The 19,832-nt window shown below is 36.2% G+C and overlaps 2 protein-coding genes and 2 long non-coding RNA genes across 4 annotated transcripts; 1 reads left to right on the top strand and 3 right to left on the bottom strand.

Moving 5' to 3' along the window:
• Positions 1-318: 318 nt before the first annotated feature.
• Positions 319-3,907, bottom strand: LOC129745880 (uncharacterized). Its single transcript, XR_008737206.1, has 8 exons — positions 3,762-3,907; positions 3,456-3,613; positions 3,184-3,367; positions 2,627-3,117; positions 2,045-2,213; positions 1,104-1,580; positions 882-1,044; positions 319-794 (listed from the first exon to the last, which is right to left on the bottom strand). It is a non-coding gene; the product is annotated as an uncharacterized LOC129745880 (long non-coding RNA).
• A 35-nt stretch (positions 3,908-3,942) lies between these two features.
• On the bottom strand, positions 3,943-6,207 carry LOC129745870 (uncharacterized). The gene is made up of 6 exons (XM_055739242.1): positions 5,840-6,207; positions 5,415-5,614; positions 5,162-5,255; positions 4,392-4,636; positions 4,164-4,323; positions 3,943-4,071 (listed from the first exon to the last, which is right to left on the bottom strand). Coding segments are annotated over exons 3-6 (414 nt in total). The 5' UTR covers positions 5,169-5,255; positions 5,415-5,614; positions 5,840-6,207; the 3' UTR covers positions 3,943-4,069.
• A 7,746-nt stretch (positions 6,208-13,953) lies between these two features.
• LOC129745831 (uncharacterized) lies at positions 13,954-19,703 on the bottom strand. The gene is made up of 6 exons (XM_055739191.1): positions 16,166-19,703; positions 15,814-16,022; positions 15,580-15,748; positions 14,906-15,518; positions 14,469-14,655; positions 13,954-14,405 (listed from the first exon to the last, which is right to left on the bottom strand). Exons 1-4 carry the CDS (start codon positions 16,230-16,232, stop codon positions 15,328-15,330), a joined length of 636 nt encoding a protein of 211 aa, XP_055595166.1. The 5' UTR covers positions 16,233-19,703; the 3' UTR covers positions 13,954-14,405; positions 14,469-14,655; positions 14,906-15,327.
• Positions 14,824-15,519, top strand: LOC129745853 (uncharacterized). Its single transcript, XR_008737195.1, has 2 exons — positions 14,824-14,972; positions 15,348-15,519. It is a non-coding gene; the product is annotated as an uncharacterized LOC129745853 (long non-coding RNA).
• Positions 19,704-19,832: the final 129 nt, after the last annotated feature.

Genomic DNA, 19,832 nt, shown 5'->3' with positions numbered 1-19,832 from the left:
CGTGAGGCTTGTTTGAAATACGGTTGCCGATCAGTTGACAAGCAGTAGTTTTGCAGCGCTCGATTAGTGAATATGCGTTTGGACACAATGTCATAGATCCGTTGGGCATCCGAGCGGCGTGACATCTGGGATCGCAACAAATTCACGTAAGCCTGACGGACGGGCCAACTGCTGCGGACGGCCAGTTCCAACTTTTCCACCGTGGCCTCATCCGCGATGGGAAAACTAAATCCAGCAATATTAATACGTGACGCGGTATAGGTTGGCACCGGACTTGCTGGGCGATCGTGGTCCGGAGAAGAGGGTTGAGTTTTCGAAAGCAGCTTATCTTGACTCACCAAACGAATCGAGGCTAGAATTGAAGAAAAAACTATTAGAAGTAATAACAAATAGGCTTTGCTGTTGGGTAATTTCCAGAAAATATAAAAATCGGTAAATGAACATTTGAAATCTGGTTAAAATTTTATTTTCTGCCCTTGTAGGTAAAACGAAAAATAACGTTCTTATTTTCAGGAAATGTTAAATAAAATTAGGTAAATAAATAAATTCAATCGAAATCCACAGTGAGTATGGCGGGATAAACTAAATGTATAGATTGCTTTCGTTATTTTGGGCCAGTCCCGTGCTTCATGACTGTATGTCGGAAAAATTTGAAAACATTGTTCCAACGTTTTGGAAAATTTTCCGTCGAAAGTTGAACAGTTTGGCTCGCTTTCGCCCATCCGCCCGTTTGATGACGATGTTGATGCTCTCTTGAAGGCTGTCCACGTTGACACCATCTTCGGCCCACGCTTCTGTTTGGTGGTACAAGAAGGCAAAGAAAAAAAGCATCTGTAAGCAATTGATTTCTTTTACGCGAAAGATAAATTGTGGACAAAAACCTAGCATGCAGTCGTGGAATATCTGGTAGTCCCGCATTGCTCGGCGCTCCTTTCGTCCGGTGCCATTGTAGTTATACAGCTCCAAAGCTGTATCAGAGAACAGGACAGGGAACGCTTTGGGGATGTCTTTCGTTTGCTCTTTCACTCGACGCAGATACTCCACCTGAGAACGACAATTTAAAAATTAGTCTTTTTCTATAAATTGGAAAAATAAGTACTCACATATTGCTTCCGAACATTGGGAAACATGCGCACTGATATTTCGAGCCGTTCGATGGTGTCCGCATCTGGGATTGGGAAAGCGAAATTGTCGACTCCTTGTTGGGCTGTCTGCTTGAACAATTGGATCCGTTTGAACACTGCAACGGAATTGATAGGAATTAGAATAGAGTGGATGAATGTACATTTTACTTCAGAAAAAAAAAAACCAATTAAAACAACTGTTAAATGCTTCGCAATAAAATGAATTTCACGTGTCGTTTACTGAATAACAAGTTTATTGAAGGTTTCTATCGTTGCCCTATTGTTTCTTGTTTTGTGGGGTTCCAAGCCATATCGTCCGTGGTTCGAATATTTGCTGTTCCTCTTCTAGCCTTTTCGTGGCTCGGTATAATCGTTTCGAATAGCGATAGCGAGTTTTCCTTACAGCATCGCCGACAATGGTCACCATCTGCTCGTGAGTGAACTCAGGCCACGCAACTAGAAATAGCGAATCATATCGAAATATCGAAAAAGATTAACAACCTAAAAAGCTATCAAACTGTTTTAAAGGTTTTCATTTTACATGACAAAATAGAGGCTGCTCACATCTCTTAGAAATATTAACTTATTCACTAAACAACACATTTTCATCCTATGAGGCTTCTGGCTTCATATTGACCACATCGATGACGCTGTGTAACAGCCCGCGGCGCCATTTATTCTGACGATAGCGTTTGACACGTTCGCGATTTCTGGCTCCCGTTACAGCGGCGCGAATATTTTTCTGTAGCTCTTCGTTCTGCATTTCTGGCCAGGCTTCTGCGGAAAGGAGACAGATAAAATTGTGGCATGCAGTTCGATATGTAGGTAGGTAGACAAGAATTTTGAACAGCCTCTGATTCATCATTTCAAATATAAAAATCAAAATACCTAGATACGAAATAATTCAAAATTACACTTACCAAGCATACAGTCGATGAAAATAGCATACATCTTGAGAGGCCTTTTCTGGCGTATTTTGCCCTGGGTACCATTGAAGTTGTATCCGTCCAGAGATTGATCTTTGAAAAGCAACTTCATCATATCCGGTATGTCCATGACAGTTGTTCTTTTGTCTCGCAGGAAGTTAACCTGTTGATGAGAGGAGAGAATTCTTGATCAGTTGATAAAACTTGTTAAAAAATTGATAATTAATTTTTATATTTGGGCACGCGCACGTGTTTAAGGTAGCGTGTTGAAGTTTGTATATTCAGAAAACTGTCTGATCAGGTTACTCAGATGTGTCTTAGCTAACATCAAGTTGTTTGCTGACAGTAGCGACATTGTATAGTACAGTGGTTTGTTGCGGTACTAAACATAGGTGTCTTGGCTACAAATTAAGGTTTCTGCGGGCATTTCAATTTTTAATTTTCTTTTGAGTCGAATTTCAAAAATCAAAGCCAAACGATTCAATTGCGAACTCATCATTTCAGCCCACACGATAAACTTAAAACTTTTTGTAGAGGTTCGAAAATTTCAAACTGCATTGGAAGTGGTTCACTTACATATTGATTCCACACGATAGTGCTCTCTCGAACGGCCGTTTCAAGGCGCTCGATTTCGTCGGCCGTTTCGAGCGGAAAGCTGAATCCATCAACGCCGGAGCCGCGCTGCTCGCTCAAGGCTGTCAATCGGGCTGGCATTTGCGGGAAAAAGGTGGATCCGTGGGGTGGCATAACCTCGCCTCGATGATGGAAAGAGGGACCTACAAAAAAAATCGTTACAAAACAAAATATAAGTAAAATGATTCTTCTGTTGAATTTTTTAAATATAGGTATAAAAAAACACTAGTGACCCGATGTTGGTTGCTTATATTTATTATTTGTACGAATTTAACGTTTGCACAGTCTTGCTGTATTAATGTCATCCTGTACATTTGCAGACTTTTGACTTCGACCAAGACGAACGTAATTCCGAACATGAATTCGTTTGATCAGACGTTTCATTATGTTCGGTAAAGTCGATGGATCGATATCAGAGTGGTCGCACCAGGCCTCTGAAAACAAAATAAAATTGATGAGACTTAAACATATCAAATTAAAAAAATCATCCATCAGCTTACCAATCATACAGGCTCCGAAAACCATGAAATCACGCAAAGCTCGACGTTTCCTACCGTCTGCAGAAAATTTGGTAGTCGAATAGCAGAAATAGGGAAATATAGCGGAGTCATCGCAAATTCGACCAAAAACCTTTCCATCGCTCAGCGCTTCGTCGACCGTTTTGATGCGTCGGAGATAACTGACCTGTTAGAGAAAATTTGAATTATTGGTATTAGGTAGGTAATCAAATTGGTAGGATACCACATCCCACAGAGAATGATCGTCTACTTACGAATTTCTTTCTGGTGCGTGGGTTTTTCCTTACTGCGTACTCTAAATCGTCCAATACATCCGGATCGCTGATGGGAAACGTGTAGCTGTTGATTAATTTCCTATCATCGGACCCTTCATATTCGGACAAAAACGTCGGCGACATCCGATTCGATGAATCTTTTCGAGCAGCATTTCCAAAATAAAAAAAGAATAAAACATTTAATCATACGTTAGGTGGCATATATCATAGACAAATATGTAAATCGTTCTAAATTTCTAAAAAAAAAAATTAAAAAAATATTTTTAAGAACATTTTTTATTTCACCTAAATTGCGTCTGAAATCGTCAAATCTGAGATTAGAGATGAAAAGTTATTGATTACTTAAACTTATAACATTCGAATGTTAAAACGGTAACCCAGACACTTTATAGCGTAAATTTTAATTTTTTCGAAATTTCAGTCAGTTTAACTTTTTATGTCATCTTTCAGAGGATCTCGAAATTTTCCACCAAACTATTTATTCTTGCTTTACGACGTCGCTTAGAATGCTGCACATTGCGTCTGTTATTGATCTTTTCGATAGCTCGCTTCATCTTCGACGCAAGACGTTCCGAGTTCAGCCCTGGCCAAGCCTCTGGAAGAATACACAATTAAAACCATATCGGTTGATTGTTGAGAAAAGAAAATAGGTTATTGTCAATTGTTATCAGTTCTCACCAAGCATACATAAAGTGAAAATCTGGTAATTCTTCATGGCTTTTTTGGGAAACCGATGGCTGGATATTCCGTTCCAATTGTAGTTTACCATGGAAGCGTCCGTGAAGAACAAGCTGAATCCATCGACGAGGTCAACCGCTGGTGGTTTCTTTGTCGCTAGGTAATCAATCTGTAAATTTATCATTAGGTACATTGTACGAACAAAGGCTGGTCCGGCTATCATCGTTTGAATCTTACGTATTTCTGCTTCAGCAGCCTGTCGTTACGAACAGACTGTTCAAGTCGTTCAATATCTCTCTCGTCTTTGAGGGGGAAATCGAAACCTTCTACGCGGACCTTCACCTTATCTTTCGCCCCAGGGTAGCATTGAAAGGCCCCTGCTGTTTGCTGTTTGTTGAGCAAATTGGTTCCTCGTTTGTCAATTCGATGCAACGATGTCGAACGCTGTGATGGAAGGCCTTTCGTTAATAACTTATAATCGGCTGTGGAAAAAATACAAGAAAAAAAAATTAGTGTTCCTCTTTTTTGTCGTAACAAAACTAGTTAATTGAAAATAATACTTTTTTTCTAAAACGTTATCATATATTTGAAAAGTTTTGCACAAAATGTCTAGATTTTTGTTTCTTTTTTTCGCCGTTTTGAGCTGTATGCCAGGTGAATGATAAAGCAGGGGTAAAGGTAGAACATTGCTTTCTTCATTAAAAAAAGAAGCATTTGGTTGTCACCTTGAAGTTTCGAACGAGCATCTGCAAAAAAGATGATTTTGGTAGTAAGCGTTTAAAGGTTTCACTACTTATAGCTAAACGAATGAATAAATCTGGTTTTGAAAATTACTTTCTATGTTAGCACATCTTCTAACTCAGTAAAGGAGGTAGTATTGGCTTGAATGGGATTTTTTTAAAATTTTAATTTTTAATGTTATATTCGTTGTTAAGTCTCAAAATAACAAATTATCATTTATAATCTTTCGGGAGGCAACAGGCAAACCAATCAATACGTATACTCACCAAGCATGTTTACAGGTACAAACAACAATAAAGCCCTTTTTTGGACTCCGTGATTTTTCTTTACATATCGATTATATAGGCACAAATAATCAACCTAAAGAAGAGAGAACCAAAAAAATTGTTAGAACAAAAAAATGTCAAAATGAAAGTCAATTAAATCTAACATATAAAGCCTGATAGAAACGCAATTTTACTTCTAGATCTATGCATGGCATTTTCATTACTAAATTAATCACTAAAAGTTTTTCCTTACTCATCAGACGATCGCCATCAGAGTAAAGTCATACATGTTGATGGGATGTTTCTAAACCAGATAGACTAGCTGCATCATCAGAAATAGGTAGAAGTCAACCCGGTCCTGTAGTCCAAGTTCATCCAATAGCGCAAATAAACTAATGTTTGCGAATTCCATGCTACAGTTCGAAGAACCAGGTATTGATGACGTATATTTTCCTGAAAATAGACGAGAAAATTGTATTTAAACAGAGTTTAAATTAAAAGATAAGATTTGCTTTTTGTAGTTTTAATAAAATTAAAGCGTTTTTTTAATACTTGGATACCACTTAAGATGTTGGATACATAGGTTGTCCATGTTGTGGAATTAAAATCTTTTAGATAAGATTTTTCATTTTTTAATTTTGATTTCTGGCAAACATTTTACATTTCAATTATACTTACCGTCAAATAAAGTTACCTAGATCTCCATCAGTTTGAAAAAATCGCCAAATCGCTATCTTCATCACTAAAAAACATTTTCACCAAATTTTACATTTTCATCTACATGGGATTTTCCTCCCGGCCACCCACTCCACACAGTGCCACCCACAACTGGAACCATAGTTGAATCCACTCATTTTGATCTTCAATTTCCACTGACAATCAAGCTTCATTTCACTTAAAAACACTACCTCGATCAGCCACAACATCCACAGAAGTAATTTAACTGGTTTTCATCCAAAATCACAACTATTTGCAGCGTTTTTACACTTTTTCCGACACCGTCGTAATGGCGTTTGTTTTTGTTTCGCAAATTTTATGAATGGCGAGATGGACCATTCTTTTTTTTTTTTTTTTTTTTTTTTTTTTTCCTGGGATTTTAACGCCTGGACGTTATTCATCCCCTTTCCTGCAATGTCTGTCTAGTGCGTCTAGTGTTGCCAGTGTTGTAGATCTGTTTCTTGTTGTTGATTTCTTTTATCTTATATCTCTCCGAACAATTTGGTTTTTCGTAAAAAGCGTATCATTTTCTCTTCGTCTTCAGGATCATTTGAGAGTGCTTCCCGAAGGTTTTGAGCCAATCCACAGTCCGACCGGACCTGGTGATATATCGGGCACTGAATGATGATGTGTTTGATGGTTACGGGAACTTTGCAAGTGTGACATTCGGGAGGATCATCGTTACCCATTAGGTGACCGTGTGTCAGTCTGGTGTGACCTATGCGTAGCCGCGTAAGTACTCTCCGTTCCAGAAATGTGTTTCGATCAGTCCATGCCAGAGTGCAGTTTTTTACTTCTCTTAGTTTGTTCTCAGGGCAGGTGTTCCAACGATGTGCCCATAGTAGGGATAGTCTGTCTTTTATCCAGTTTGTGATGTCTGACGGCGGGACAGGAATATTTGGAGGAGTCATCTGACTGCCTTCAAAAGCCAGACGATCTGCAGCTTCATTCCCGGGAATCATGGAATGACCAGGGATCCAGCACAGGGTAATACTTTTCTGGATAGCGAGTTCAGAGAAGGTAGTAATCCAGGGATGTTTTGTGTTACCCGCTGACACGGCACTAAGCACGCTAGCAGAGTCCGAGAAGATGACGGAACCAGATGATGGGCATAAATCTTCGGCAGTTCTTAAGACAGCATAGGCTTCTGAGCTGAACACTGTACATTGAGATGGAAGTGCAAGTGCGAAGTTTCTTGTACTGCCAAATATACCACATCCTACTCGGTCATCGGTTGATTTGGAGCCATCAGTGTAGAATTTTGGGGTATTTTTGTACTTCCTCTCTACCAGTTGGTGGAAAAATGGCAAGACAACTGAGGAGCTTACTCCAGCGCGAAGTTTTGAAAGCAGACACGTGTCAACTTTCGGGATTGGCGTGTTGTATTTGCGGAGTCTAGGTTCGAGACGAGGTGCAATATCTGGAAGAGATGTTTGGTACTCTAAAAGAGCATTTTCAACTCGTCGGATCATCGGAATTCCGGGATGTCTATTGTATGACAGCCACCTTATTGCTTTGATGGTGAGGTTTTTGGTGAGGATGAATTCAAAAGGTGGTTGCCCACTCTCAGCCATCAGTGATACAATAGGGCTGCTTCTAAAGGCACCGCTGATGATACGAATTGCTTCATTGTACATAGGTTCCAAAAGTTTGGAGATGCGGTCACCTCCTCTGCTGATCAATCCTAGACCGTGAAGCATTGTGGGTAATATCCATCCGTGCAGGAACAGAAATAACGATTTGCGAGACCCAGCTCCTCTGACGCTGCATACTTTTCTAAGGATGTTAAGTTTAAGGGAAGTGGATTTGCGAACGCGGTTAGCGTGGTTGATGAACTTTAATCGATCATCTATCCAGACTCCTAGGATGCGAGCTGAGTGAACTAGAGGAACAGAGTTGTCGTTCATGGTAACTGGTGGGAGCTTACTCAGCTTTCTGTTCCGGTTGCCGAAGTGCATTAACTTTGATTTATCTGGAGCGAAAGTGAAACCTAACGTAGGGGCCCAATTAGATACTTTGTCTACAGCAAATTGTAATCGTTTTCTGGCAAGTTTCGAGAAAGGAGCAACAGAAAGAAGTGTGATGTCGTCTGCGTAAGCCAAGATTTTGACATTTCCAGGAACAGTGTTGAAAATTGATTGCATCGCGATAAGGAATAGAGTAGGGGCCAATACAGAACCTTGTGGGACGCCGTTTGAGATGATCCGGGAGGAAGATACCATGCCGTCGATAAAGACTCTGGATTTCCGGTCCGTCAGAAAGCTTTTAACGAATTGGCCCATTCTACCAAGCACTCCCCAATCTTTTAACGTGGACAAGATTTTATGTCTGTACACCCTGTCAAAGGCTTTGGAGAGGTCTAACGAGAGGCATTCAACATGTTGGTTGTTTTCGAGGGCATCGTCTAGGATGCCTTCGAGGGTGGTGAGGTGATCGTCAGTAGAGCACCCAGGACGAAATCCAAACTGACGGGTATCTAGTCGATTTTCAGATTCTAGAACGGAGGACAAGCGACGTTTAACCATTCGCTCCAGGATCTTCCCAGAGCAGTCCAGAAGAGTGATGGGGCGGTAGCTGTTTGTTAAATGGAGATCTTGGTGTGGTTTTGGGATTGGGATGATGAGTCCCTCTTTCCATTGAGATGGGAATTCTCCGGTCTGCCAAATTTCATTCAATATGTTTAGAAAAGTTATCTTTCCGACTGGTGGAAGATTTTTCAATAAAGGGTATCCGACTTCATCCTGTCCTGCAGAACGACCTTTAACTTTCTGAAGTGCAATGTTGAGTTCGTGCAAAGTGAAGTCAGAGTTATATTCCAGGTTCAGATCGGTATCGAAGTCGATAGAATGAGGAGTGTTAGGTGGGGAATCTGAAGAAACGGAGGAGAAGTATTCAATAAAAGCTTCTGCTAGTTGCGAAGGATCGCTGGAGTAATTTTGGTGCAGCAGCAGGTGGTATCGGCTAGTCCGATTTGAGCCTTCTAGACGTTTAAGTTTCTCCCAGAGTTTCGCGGATGGGGTGTTGGGGTTTATTTCTTCGACGAATTCCTTCCAGCATTTGCTTTTTGCAGCTTTTATGATCGCTCGAGCGGCTGAGCGGGCAGCTTTGAACTGGCTAAGAGCGGAGTCTTTTCTTGGGTCATCATTTGGTAGACGTTTGAGTGCGCGAAGTCTTTTTCTACGGAGCTTAATAGCGTCTCTGACTTCTGGGCTCCACCAGGGGACTGATGGTTTTCCAGGTACGCCAGTTGTTCGTGGTATACATAGATGAGCAGTTTCGAATAGGAGCTTAATAAAGGATGTTGGGGTGTAATGAGGATTTCTTCCGAGGGCCCTTTCGATTTCAATCTGGTAATTAGTCCAGTCCGCATCTTCATATTTCCAGCGAGGCCTAGTTGCAACTTGAGGAGTGGAGTTTTCGAGATTTATCAGGATGGGAATGTGATCACTTCCGTGGGCATCTTGCAGAGTCCTCCAAGTAAATTTCGAAGCAAAGTGCCATGAAACTAGACTCAGATCCAAAGCAGATGTATTTCCGGATGAAGGGTCGATTCGAGTTGGTAATGAATTGTTGAGTATTATTAGGTTATTGCTAAAGCAGAAATCTTCAACAAAAAGTCCTTTCGTGTCATTTCGAGAACAACCCCAGCTGGTTGAATGTGCGTTAAAATCGCCCAACAGTAAAACTGGTTGAGGGATCTGTTGGAATAGATCTTCAATATCTTTGCAGTAATCGCTAATGGGCTTGTCGGGGGGTATGTAAATGGACAAAACTGTTATTTCTACAGGAGACTTCAATCGGATGCATACTACGTTGAGAGGGGAGTCTATATTTATTGTGGTATAGGGATAACCATTTTTGATAGCAAGACCTGATCCTTGACCATGATTTGTGTTGAGGTGGAGTTGGTATCCTTTTATGTAATTTTGAGGAATTTGGTTTTGTCGCACCAAGGTCTCTTGAAAAGCTAGGACGATGGGGGAGAAATTCATAGTCAATAATTGAATTTCTGATGCTCGGGCTCTCAGACCTCGTAGGTTCCATTGGAGGGCGAATGTATATTTCTTTCTTTGGGAAGGTGGCGGTGTATGTGGTTCAGGGGAAGGGTTTGTTGTGATGGTATTTATTGTGGGGGTAACGGCTTCATTTAGTTGTGTAGTTCTTGATGGTTCGTCAGTAGCCGGAGTGATATTGCTTATAGAGGCCATTTTTAGGAAAAGAAAAGATAAGACTTACCGGATAGTACTGGAAGCCTAGGTGGGACAGATCGAATGAGGGGAGAGCTATTTGTTTTTGCGGGATTTTTTGTTGGCTGGTTGGCTTGGATTTGATGACTGATGATTTTTCTTTTCGAGTTCCATATCTGATTTAGATTGTCGTTCTTCTGATGATTCTCGGTTTCGATTTCTTTTAGGTGTAGACAAGGGGTTGCTGGATTCCGAAAACATGGTGTCATCGGATTCGATTGATGATTCCTCGCTTTCTGCTTCTCGTTCCGTGGCTGATTGTAGTTTATACAGTTGTGTGGTGAGCTCCTGAATTTCCTTCTCCAGTTGCTTAATTCGTTGGTCCTTTTCATCGGTTGCAATATTGTTCCTAATAGCATCCATTCGGTTCTGAACAGAGCTATCATTTTTGGCGGTTGCGATGTGGGAATGGTATTCTTTTGTGGCAGCAGCTTGGGAGATTCCCTGATCCACGCGGATCCGGACGATGGCTTGCTCTTCTATTTGCTTTGGGCAGGATCGGTTGATTGCTGAATGGGAACCGCCACAGTTGAGACAATGTGCTTTGTTGGAACACTCTGGATGTACCTCAGCGGCGCCACACTCTAAGCAAGCAGCTTTCACTTGGCAGCGTTGTTTAGTGTGCCCGAATTTGCCACAGTTGTAGCACAACAGGGGACGGGGATAATATGGCCTGGTTTGTACTCTGATGTATCCGAAGAATATGTGTGTTGGGGGTGTGGATCCTTTCGTGGTAATGACCATGGTGTTCGTTGGTACTTTTGCACCATTTACCTTTTTCAGGAAGCGATACACGCGTGTAACTCCCTGATCAGCTAGGCATTCAGTTAATTCATCGTCGCTCATTCCGAGTACTTCCCGGCATGAGACAACACACTGGCTGACGTTGAGTGTTGGGTGTAGACTAATCGACACAGGTGTCCCGTCGATAAGTTGATTGATGAGAGTCAGTTTCGTTGCTTGATCGGCGCTACGGACTTTCAGGAGATAGCATTTTCCACCTTCGCTTGGATTGGCAGCATATATTTTTCCAGCAGCTTGGTCCAAGGTTTTGGCTATGATGAATGGGTTGGGGAGTTTTGAATTTTCGGCCGGCTTGAGGGTGAGGAATTGAACTTCCCCATGAAGACCTTCTGGGTCCATCCAGGACGGTAAAGTTCTTCGATTTTGTTGACGGGAGGGGCCAGGCTGACCGCCCCACGGTGGATTTTTAACCACCGACATGGTGGAGATAAAATGGTCTGAACACCTTATCACTCGTGCGGTGTTTTCAACAAACAAGGAGGGAATAAAATAACTTCCGAATTTGAATAATTTTTTTTTCTAGCACACTTATTCACTGGCGAACTGTTAGGACACACGTGTGTACACGTCGGCAGTCGAAGCGGAAAAAAAGGAGATGGACCATTCGAAAAGCGGACAATCTGACACGCACGCTTAAAGGAGAAAACGCAATGGACGTATGTTTTTAACCAACTTCCTTATGATTATATTTTATTCAGAATTTTCGGCGAATAATGTATACACAATCGGCGCATGCTTTTACAGGTTCTGTGAATAAGGGACATCAACTCATAATATAAATTAGTAAACACATGTTCAATTTGAATAATGACAGCCATTAAGAGGGCACAGACACAATAATAACTGCTCATCGTTGTCAAACACATGTTTATTCTTATAATTAAAGACTGGACCTTTATTTTGCGAGCTTGAGAAGTTGAAGTATGATTTACTTAATTGAAATTCTCAGACACTTAATTTAACACAGTTTGTTAGGGCTACCACGACGTCGATCATATTGTTTGGACGTGTGTGCGGTATGATCAATCGAGGTCATGTTTACTATGGTGTTCCAATTTGAGACATTTTCTGACATGAAAGTTTTTTTTGTGTTTCGATTTATAGTCGTTTAACATCATTATGTCATTCGCGACTTCTATCAACGATGCAGTTAGCGAACAGTCATTGAAAACTTATAACAATCCCACGTGTGTGCTACAGAAGCCTACACACATACATATTTATTCAAACCGCCCCTCTTGAGATTACTGCTAAAACTTGTAGAGTAATTGGCCTGAAATAATGGTAAGCATGAGTTAAGTTACTTAAGTATTATGGCATTTCGGCATTTTCAAATAAAAATCACAAACATGGGAAACTAAAAAACATTGAATTTTGGTACATTTTAATAAAAGTTTGGTTTTTTATGCCAATTATCTTGGAAATTGGTAAAACTTTTGAAATCTGTTAAATATTATCTCGGAAAAAATGACTTTGAATCGACTTTTTTTGTTTTTTTTTGTACAGAAAATATAAAACTGACTGACAGTTAGCTCTAAACCGCCTATAACACATTTCACATCTTGAACACATCTTGAACTCGATTTTCATAAAAATGCAAAAATAACAAAAATGAAAAGGAAGATAAAATAACTGATAAAAATGACAATAACAAAAAAAAAACCCTAATTTCAAATATGCATTGAAAAACGGCAAAAATGCAAAAAAATGATCAAAAATAACAAACTGATGAAAGTTTTTAAAAATGATAAAAACGACACAAATTTGTTATTGATAAAAATGCCAAAAATACAAAAACGACTCAAAACAAAAATTACAAATTTCACAAAAATGATAAAATAGACAAAAAAAAAAAAAAAATACGAAAATGACCAAAATTGATAAAGTACAGAAATCAAGAATACAGTAAAAAGGATCAAAATTAAAATTATGACAAAAAAAAAACTCATTAATGGCGAATAACAAGGAATTGACAAATTTTAATTGAATTGAAAAATTTTACAAAAGTTATGTTAATACAAAAATAACAAAAACGACAAAGAAATAACAAAAAAAAAAAAAACAAGAATGACAGAGAATAATTAAAAACAAAAATGACTAAACGATTTTTTGTCAATTTTGAATCATTAACTTCGAAATCAAACCAGATTGCTTCATGTACTTCTAAGTCATTTGGCATCAACAAAACAGTTGTGATCGTCATGAATTTTGAACGATAGCGTAAGCTAAATGATGCCCGATAGAGCGGTAATTTTGCAAACATAATTCACATTTTTTCGATGATTGAGGGAAATAGTACCTACATTCGAGGACCTAACATTATGATTGTACAAAGTTTTTCTGAATGATATTTGGTTTTGGAAAATGAAGAAAACAATCTAGTATTCTTGCTGGGAGCTTATGGAGCTGTCAAACATTGAACGCGTTTTTCTCGAAGCAGTGATGTTGGCGCATTCGCCGTGTTCGATAACGAATTGGTTTTGTTTTTCAATCAGTTCTACTTTAACTACTGAAAATAGGTGAAAATTCATACAATAAGTTAGGGCTTTTTTTTAATGCAAAACCATAGAACATAACAAAGATTTTGAAAACAAAGGTTCAATTAAATGATCAACTTTCCCCACGACCGCGAGTAATTATGAATTCTGAAATAAAGGTTGAAGAAGTTTTGTTCTGGTCATTTTTCCCAATTTGGCAAAAAAAGATTATTTTTGACGAAATTTTGAATCTGGAATCTTCGATATTTCTTAAAGCGTTTAAGTTAAACCATTTCGCAGTGTTTAAAAAAGTTGTTTAATGAGTTCAAATCTTCAATATCAATTACTCAAAGAGTAAATATTGAAAATATCCAAGCAAGACCTCAATCCATGATTGAATGAAAGATATAAATGATGAAAGATATAATCCATGATTGAATGAAAGATATGAAAGAGATAAATAGGTTCGAAATCTGTTTTCAGCTGTCATGTAGGTTTAAAAGTTTATCAGTTATCAAAGACCGATTCAACTCGAAACTAATCAATTTTAAAATTTCCACAAGCCATATCACCAGAGCTAGAGGAGATGGACAAAATCTGATGAATGATTCGAATTCAGGACGCCAATATCTTGCAAAATTAGTTCTTAAAAAAACATTGGCACCGAAATGCTGTTCCCTTGTGTATCCAGAATGTACCTACATGGTAAGGTTTTGAAATTCGATTCGTCGCCTATAACATATACGAAGTTCTGATCAGGTGGAAACACATACATGAAAAGCACGAATAGTTAAGTAAGACAGTAAAACACAGTTTTGAAAAATTGGAAAAACATTTATTTCCAACCAATTGGAAACTACCGATTTTGCCGAGCCGTAATGTCATCATGTTTCCGTTTCTTGTAATTGCTGGAGTATCTATGATTCGAAATTGGCTGCAGTATTTTCTTCAGCGATTCTTCCAGCAGACTCGCGCTGATACCATGAGCTTTCCATGCATCTGGAATGATTAAAGTCGGAACTGTAAATTGTATTTGTTGTTTGAATTCAATCTTCTACTAACCAAGCATACATGAGCTGAATATTGCGTACTGATGGAAAGATTTTCTACGCCCGGGAACACCATTTTTCCCGTCACTTTCTATTCTTGTTGTATGAATAAAATTTGCCAATATATCCTCCTCGAAGAGCCGATAGAAAACTTGCGCGATGTCCAGATGGGCGGTCTTGTTGCTCGCCAGGTATTGTACCTATGGGAACAGCAAAGCCGGTTAACAGTTGGGATCAACTATAGAAGCAATCGCACATTCCTGCATTTGATCAACCACGATAGGTTAGGGAATAAATAATTTTTGTCTAACATACACGCAGGTTTCTGTCTTAGCAAGCGTTGAAGTCTTTTGTAGGAAAACGCGTAAACGAAAAGGTAACCAAGTGCTGAATCGTTTAAGTTTAACGTACTGACGGAGAAAAAAAAACCCAAAAAATTATCAAACTTACATATTGGTTCCGTATCACGGGATTGCGGCTCACCATCAGCTCCAATCGATCGATATCTTCTTTACAGGTGAGGGGGAATTCGAATCCAGCCACACGGATCGGTTTTCTTGTGCCCATCGTCTGGTTTGGCCTGTTTAGTTCTTTAGCAGCTGACGGTTTGTAACCTTTACAAAAGGTTTCTGTCAGAGGGCTTTGTTTGAAAGTTGTCTGTAGCTTGTCCGTTTTCCACATTAACTTGGAATAATCTGTAGTTGCCCTAATACATTTTTCCAGTTTTACACCTGAAATCGTATAGTTTGAAACGAAACTTGTATTCCAAAATTATAAAACAAAAACTGAAGACAGCCAAATTAAACAAAATTTTTAACAAACGGACTGTTTATTTAACGTTCTTCTTTCGCACTCTCTCTCTCTCATGTAAACTAGACTTTATCACTTTCAGCCCCTTCGAGCTGCCTTTTCCGATCGAAGCGTTCCTTTCGTTTGGCCAACAGCAGATATTTGTACCGCTGATAGTAGCGGGCATTGTTGAGGTGCAGCTTGGCTTTCTGGACCGCTCGCATCAGCTCGTGCTTCAACATGTCAGTCGTAATACCGTGACCCAGCCAGGCATCTGCGGAAAAAAGTTCAATCTAAGTGATAAGACTTCGAAAATATCTGAAGGATTTATCTACCCAAAAAACAATCCGTAAATACGGAATAGTTTTTCATCGCTTTCCTGGCACATTGAGCCGTCGATAGCCCGTGGTAGGTGAATTGGGAAAGTGCCTGGGCAGTGAAAACTTTCTTCATAACCGAGTGGATACGTTCTCGTGGCTTCTTTACCGTTGCAAGAAAACGCACCTAATTTGAAATGATGAACAGAAAATGTAAACGATAAAACTACTTCATTACGTTTGAATTCTTACATATTGCTCTCGCACTTGATTGTCAATGGTGACCAACTTCTCTAGCCGCTCAACGTCTTCGTCGCATCGAATCGGGAAGCTGAATCCCATCAATTCCAGCATCCGACCGGGATTGAAGAGTGAAAAAGCAAGAAGTGCTTCCGGCGGGAAATTCTGCATAGGGCTCAAGTCGAATGTGGTGGGTTCGGTTTTGATAACTGTGTTCAGTCCTGAAAAAGGGAAAAATTGAGATCTTTAGAGTCAGTTTTGATTTTGATTTGTAATTTATTTCAGCATCTAAGAAAACAAAGCGTTTCGTTGGAAGAATTCCGAAATTTTATTTCCATGAAAAAAATACTCATTGTTAATTTACTTCTTCCTGATGGATCGCTGGACACATTCTTTTTTATTTGAATTTCAATACTCCGGGTAATGAGCATCTGAAAAAAAGAAAATGGAGTTAATATATTTTTTTTTTTCAATTTCTGTTAATATAAATTAAGCAATTGTTGTTTTGTCATTTGTGTCTTTTTAATCATATTTGTCATTTTAGTCATTTTAGTCATTTTTGACATTTATGACATTTTCGAAATTTTTGTCATTGTTGTCATTTTTGTCATTTTAGTCATTTTTGTCATTTTTGTCATTTTTGTCATTTTCATCATTTCTGTGATTTTTGTCTTTTTTGTCATTTTTGCTATTTATGTTTTTACCATTTTAGTCATTTTCGTAGGTTTTGTCATTTTGGTTTTTATTGATATTTTTACCATTCTGTCATTTTTTGCCATTTTAGTAATTTTTGCAATTTTTTTAAATTTTTGTCATTTTTGTTATTTTTGTCATTTTTGCGTTGTTGTCATTTTTGTAATTTTTGTCATTTTTGCGTTGTTGTCATTTTTGTAATTTTTGATTTTTTTGTAATTTTTGTCATTTTTGTAATTTATGTCATTTTTGTCAATTTTGTAATTTTTGTCATTTTTGACATTTTTTTTTGTCATTTTTGACAATTTTGTCATTTTTGGCATTTTTGTCATTTTTGTCATTTTTGTTATCTTTGCCATTTTTGTTATTTTTGCCATTTTTGTCATTTTGGTCATTTTTGGCATTTTTGTCATTTTGTCATTTTTGTCATTTTCGTCATTTTTGTCATTTTTGTCTGTTTTGTCATTTTGGTCATTTATGTCATTTTTGTCATTTTTGTAATTCTTGTCATTTTTGTCATTTTTGTCATTCTTGTCATATTTGTCATTTTAGTCATTTTTGGCATTTTTGTCATTTTTGTTATTTTTGGCATTATGTATTGTCATTTTTGTCGTTTCGTAAATTTTTTTTTGTCATTTTGGTCATTTTTGATATTTTTGACAGTTTTGTAATTTTCGTCATTTTTGTCATTTTCGTCTTATTTTAATTCTTGTAGTGTTGCCATTTTTTTCGATTTTTGTCATTTTTATCATTTTTGTCAATTTTATCAATTTTGTCATTTTTGTCATTTTTGTCATTTTTATCATTTTTGTCGTTTTTGCTTTTTATGTTTTAACCATTTTAGTCATTTTCGTAGGTTTAGTCATATTTGTCATTCTTGTCATTTTTGTCATTTTTGTCATTTTTGTCATTTTTGTCATTTTTGTCATTTTTGTCATTTTTGTCATTTTTGTCATTTTTGTCATTTTTGTCATTTTTGTCATTTTTGTCATTTTTTTATTTCATTAATTTTAGTAATTTTAGTAATTTTTGTCAATTTTTCTCATTATTGTCAATTTTGTCATTTTTGTCGTTTTTGTTATTTTTGTCATTTTTGTCATTTTTGTCGTTTTTTTGTCGTTTTTTGTCATTTTTGTTTTTTTTTTGTTATTTTTGTCATTTTTGTCATGTTTGTCATTTTTGTCATTTTTGTCGTTTTTGTCATGTTTGTTATTTTTGACATATTTGTCATTTTTGTCATTTTTATCATTTTTGTCATTTTTGTCATTTTTGTCATTTTTTTCATTTTTGTCATTTTTGTCATTTTTGTCATTTTTGTCATTATTGTCGTTTTTGTAATTTATTTATTTTTTGTCATTTTTGACAGTTAGGTCAATTTTGTCATTTTGGTCATTTTTGTCATTTTTGACAATTTTGTCATTTTTTCACTTTTGTCATGTTTATCATTTTTGTCATTTTCGTCATTTTAGTTATTTTTTGTCATTTTTGTCATTTTTGTCATTTTTGTTATTTTTGTCATTTTTGTTATTATTGTCATTTTTGTTATTTTTTGTCATTTTTGTCATTTTTGTCATTTTCTTCTTTTTTGTCATTTTTGTCATTTTTGTCATTCTTGTCACATTTGTAATTTTTGTAATTTTTTTAATTTTTGTAATTTTTGTAATTTTTGTAATTTTAGTAATTTTAGTAATTTTTGTCAATTTTATCAATTTTGTCAATTTTGTCATTTTCGTCATTTTTGTAATTTTTGTCATTGTTGTCATTTTTGTAATTTTTTGTCATTTTGTCATTTTTGTCATTCTTGTCATTTTTATCATTTTTATCATTTTTATCATTTTTGTCATTTTTGTCATTTTTGTCATTTTTGTCATTTTTGTCATTATTGTCATTATTGTCATTTTTGTCATTTTTGTCATTTTTGTCATTTTTGTCATTTTTGTCATTTTTGTCATTTTTGTCATTTTTGTCATTTTTGTCATTTTTGTCATTTTTGTCATTTTTGTCATTTTTGTCATTTTTGTCATTTTTGTCATTTTTGTCATTTTTGTAATTTTTGTGATTTCTTGTCATTTTTGTCATTTTGTCATTTTTGTAATTTTCGTTATTTTTGAAATTTTTGTCATTTTTGTCATTTTTGCCATTTTTGTCATTTTTGTAATTTTTCTAATTTTTGTCATTTTTGTCATTTTTGTTGTTTTTGTCATTTTTGTTATTTTTGTTATTTATATCGTTTTTGTCATTTTTTGTCATTTTTTGTAATTTTTTGTCATTTTTATCATTTTTGTCATTTTTGTCATTTTTGTCATTTTTGTTAATTATGCCATTTTTGTCATTTTCGTTATTTTTGTCATTTTTGTCAATTTTATCATTTTTTTCATATTTGTCATTTTTGTGATTTTTGTAATTTTTGTCATTTTTGACAATTTTTTTTCATTTTAGCCATTTTTGTAATTTTTGTCATTTTTGTCATTTTTGTCATTTTTTTCATTTTTGCCATTTTTGTCATTTTTGTCATTTTTGTCATTCTTGACACATTTGTCATTTTTGTTATTTTTGTAATTTTTGTAATTTTTGTCATTTTAGTAATTTTAGTAATTTTAGTCATTTTTGTTAGTTTTGTCAATTTTGTCATTTTCGTCATTTTTGTCATTTTTGTCATTGTTGTCATTTTTGTAATTTTTGTCAATTTAGTAATTTTTGTCATTTTTAACATTTAGGTCATTTTTGTCATTCAAGTCATTTTAGTAATTTTAGTCATTCTAGTCATTTTTGTCAGATTTGTCATTTTTGTCATTTTTGACAATTTTGTCATTTTCGTCACTTTTGTTATTTTTGGCAATTTTGTTATTTTTGGCAATATTGTCATTTTTGTTGTTTTTATATTTTTTTTGTCATTTTTGACATTTTTGTCATTTTTTTTGACAGTGTTGTCATTTTTGGAATTTTTGTCATTTTTGTCGTTTTTAAAATTCTTGTAGTTTTGCCATTTTTTTCGATTTACGTAATTTTTATCATTTTTGTCAATTTTGTCATTTTTGTTATTTTTGTCATTTTTATCATTTTTGTCATTTTTGTAATTTTTGTCATTTATGTCATTTTTGTCATTTTTGTCATTTTGTAATTTTTTTCAATTTTCATTCTTGTAGTTTTTGCCGTTTTTATGTTTGCCGATTTTTTTAATTTTTGTTAGTTTTGTTATTGCCATTTTTTTTTTTTTTTTTTTTGTAGATTTTTGTCATTTTTATCATTTTCGTCATTTTTGTTATTTTTGTCATTTTTGTTATTTTTTTTCATTTTTTTTTCATTTTGGTCATTTTTATCAATTTTGTAATTTTAGT

Source organism: Uranotaenia lowii, chromosome 1, assembly GCF_029784155.1.
Source record: "Uranotaenia lowii strain MFRU-FL chromosome 1, ASM2978415v1, whole genome shotgun sequence".
In the NCBI taxonomy this organism is placed as follows: Eukaryota; Metazoa; Arthropoda; class Insecta; order Diptera; family Culicidae; genus Uranotaenia; species Uranotaenia lowii.
The sequence above is the reverse complement of the archived record's forward strand: the minus strand, read 5'-3'. Positions and strand labels throughout refer to the sequence as shown.

Bases quoted from the DNA above. Each gene is read 5' to 3' on its own strand.
- LOC129745870 (XM_055739242.1), bottom strand. The intron at 4,324-4,391 runs GTAAGATTCAAA...ATAAATTTACAG, and splicing joins GGCTGCTGAAGCAGAAATAC to ATTGATTACCTAGCGACAAA.
- LOC129745831 (XM_055739191.1), bottom strand. From the start codon at position 16,232: ATGCTCATTACCCGGAGTATTGAAATTCAAATAAAAAAGAATGTGTCC. The intron at 16,023-16,165 runs GTAAATTAACAA...TCCCTTTTTCAG, and splicing joins CAGCGATCCATCAGGAAGAA to GACTGAACACAGTTATCAAA. The intron at 15,749-15,813 runs GTAAGAATTCAA...ATTTCAAATTAG, and splicing joins ATCAAGTGCGAGAGCAATAT to GTGCGTTTTCTTGCAACGGT.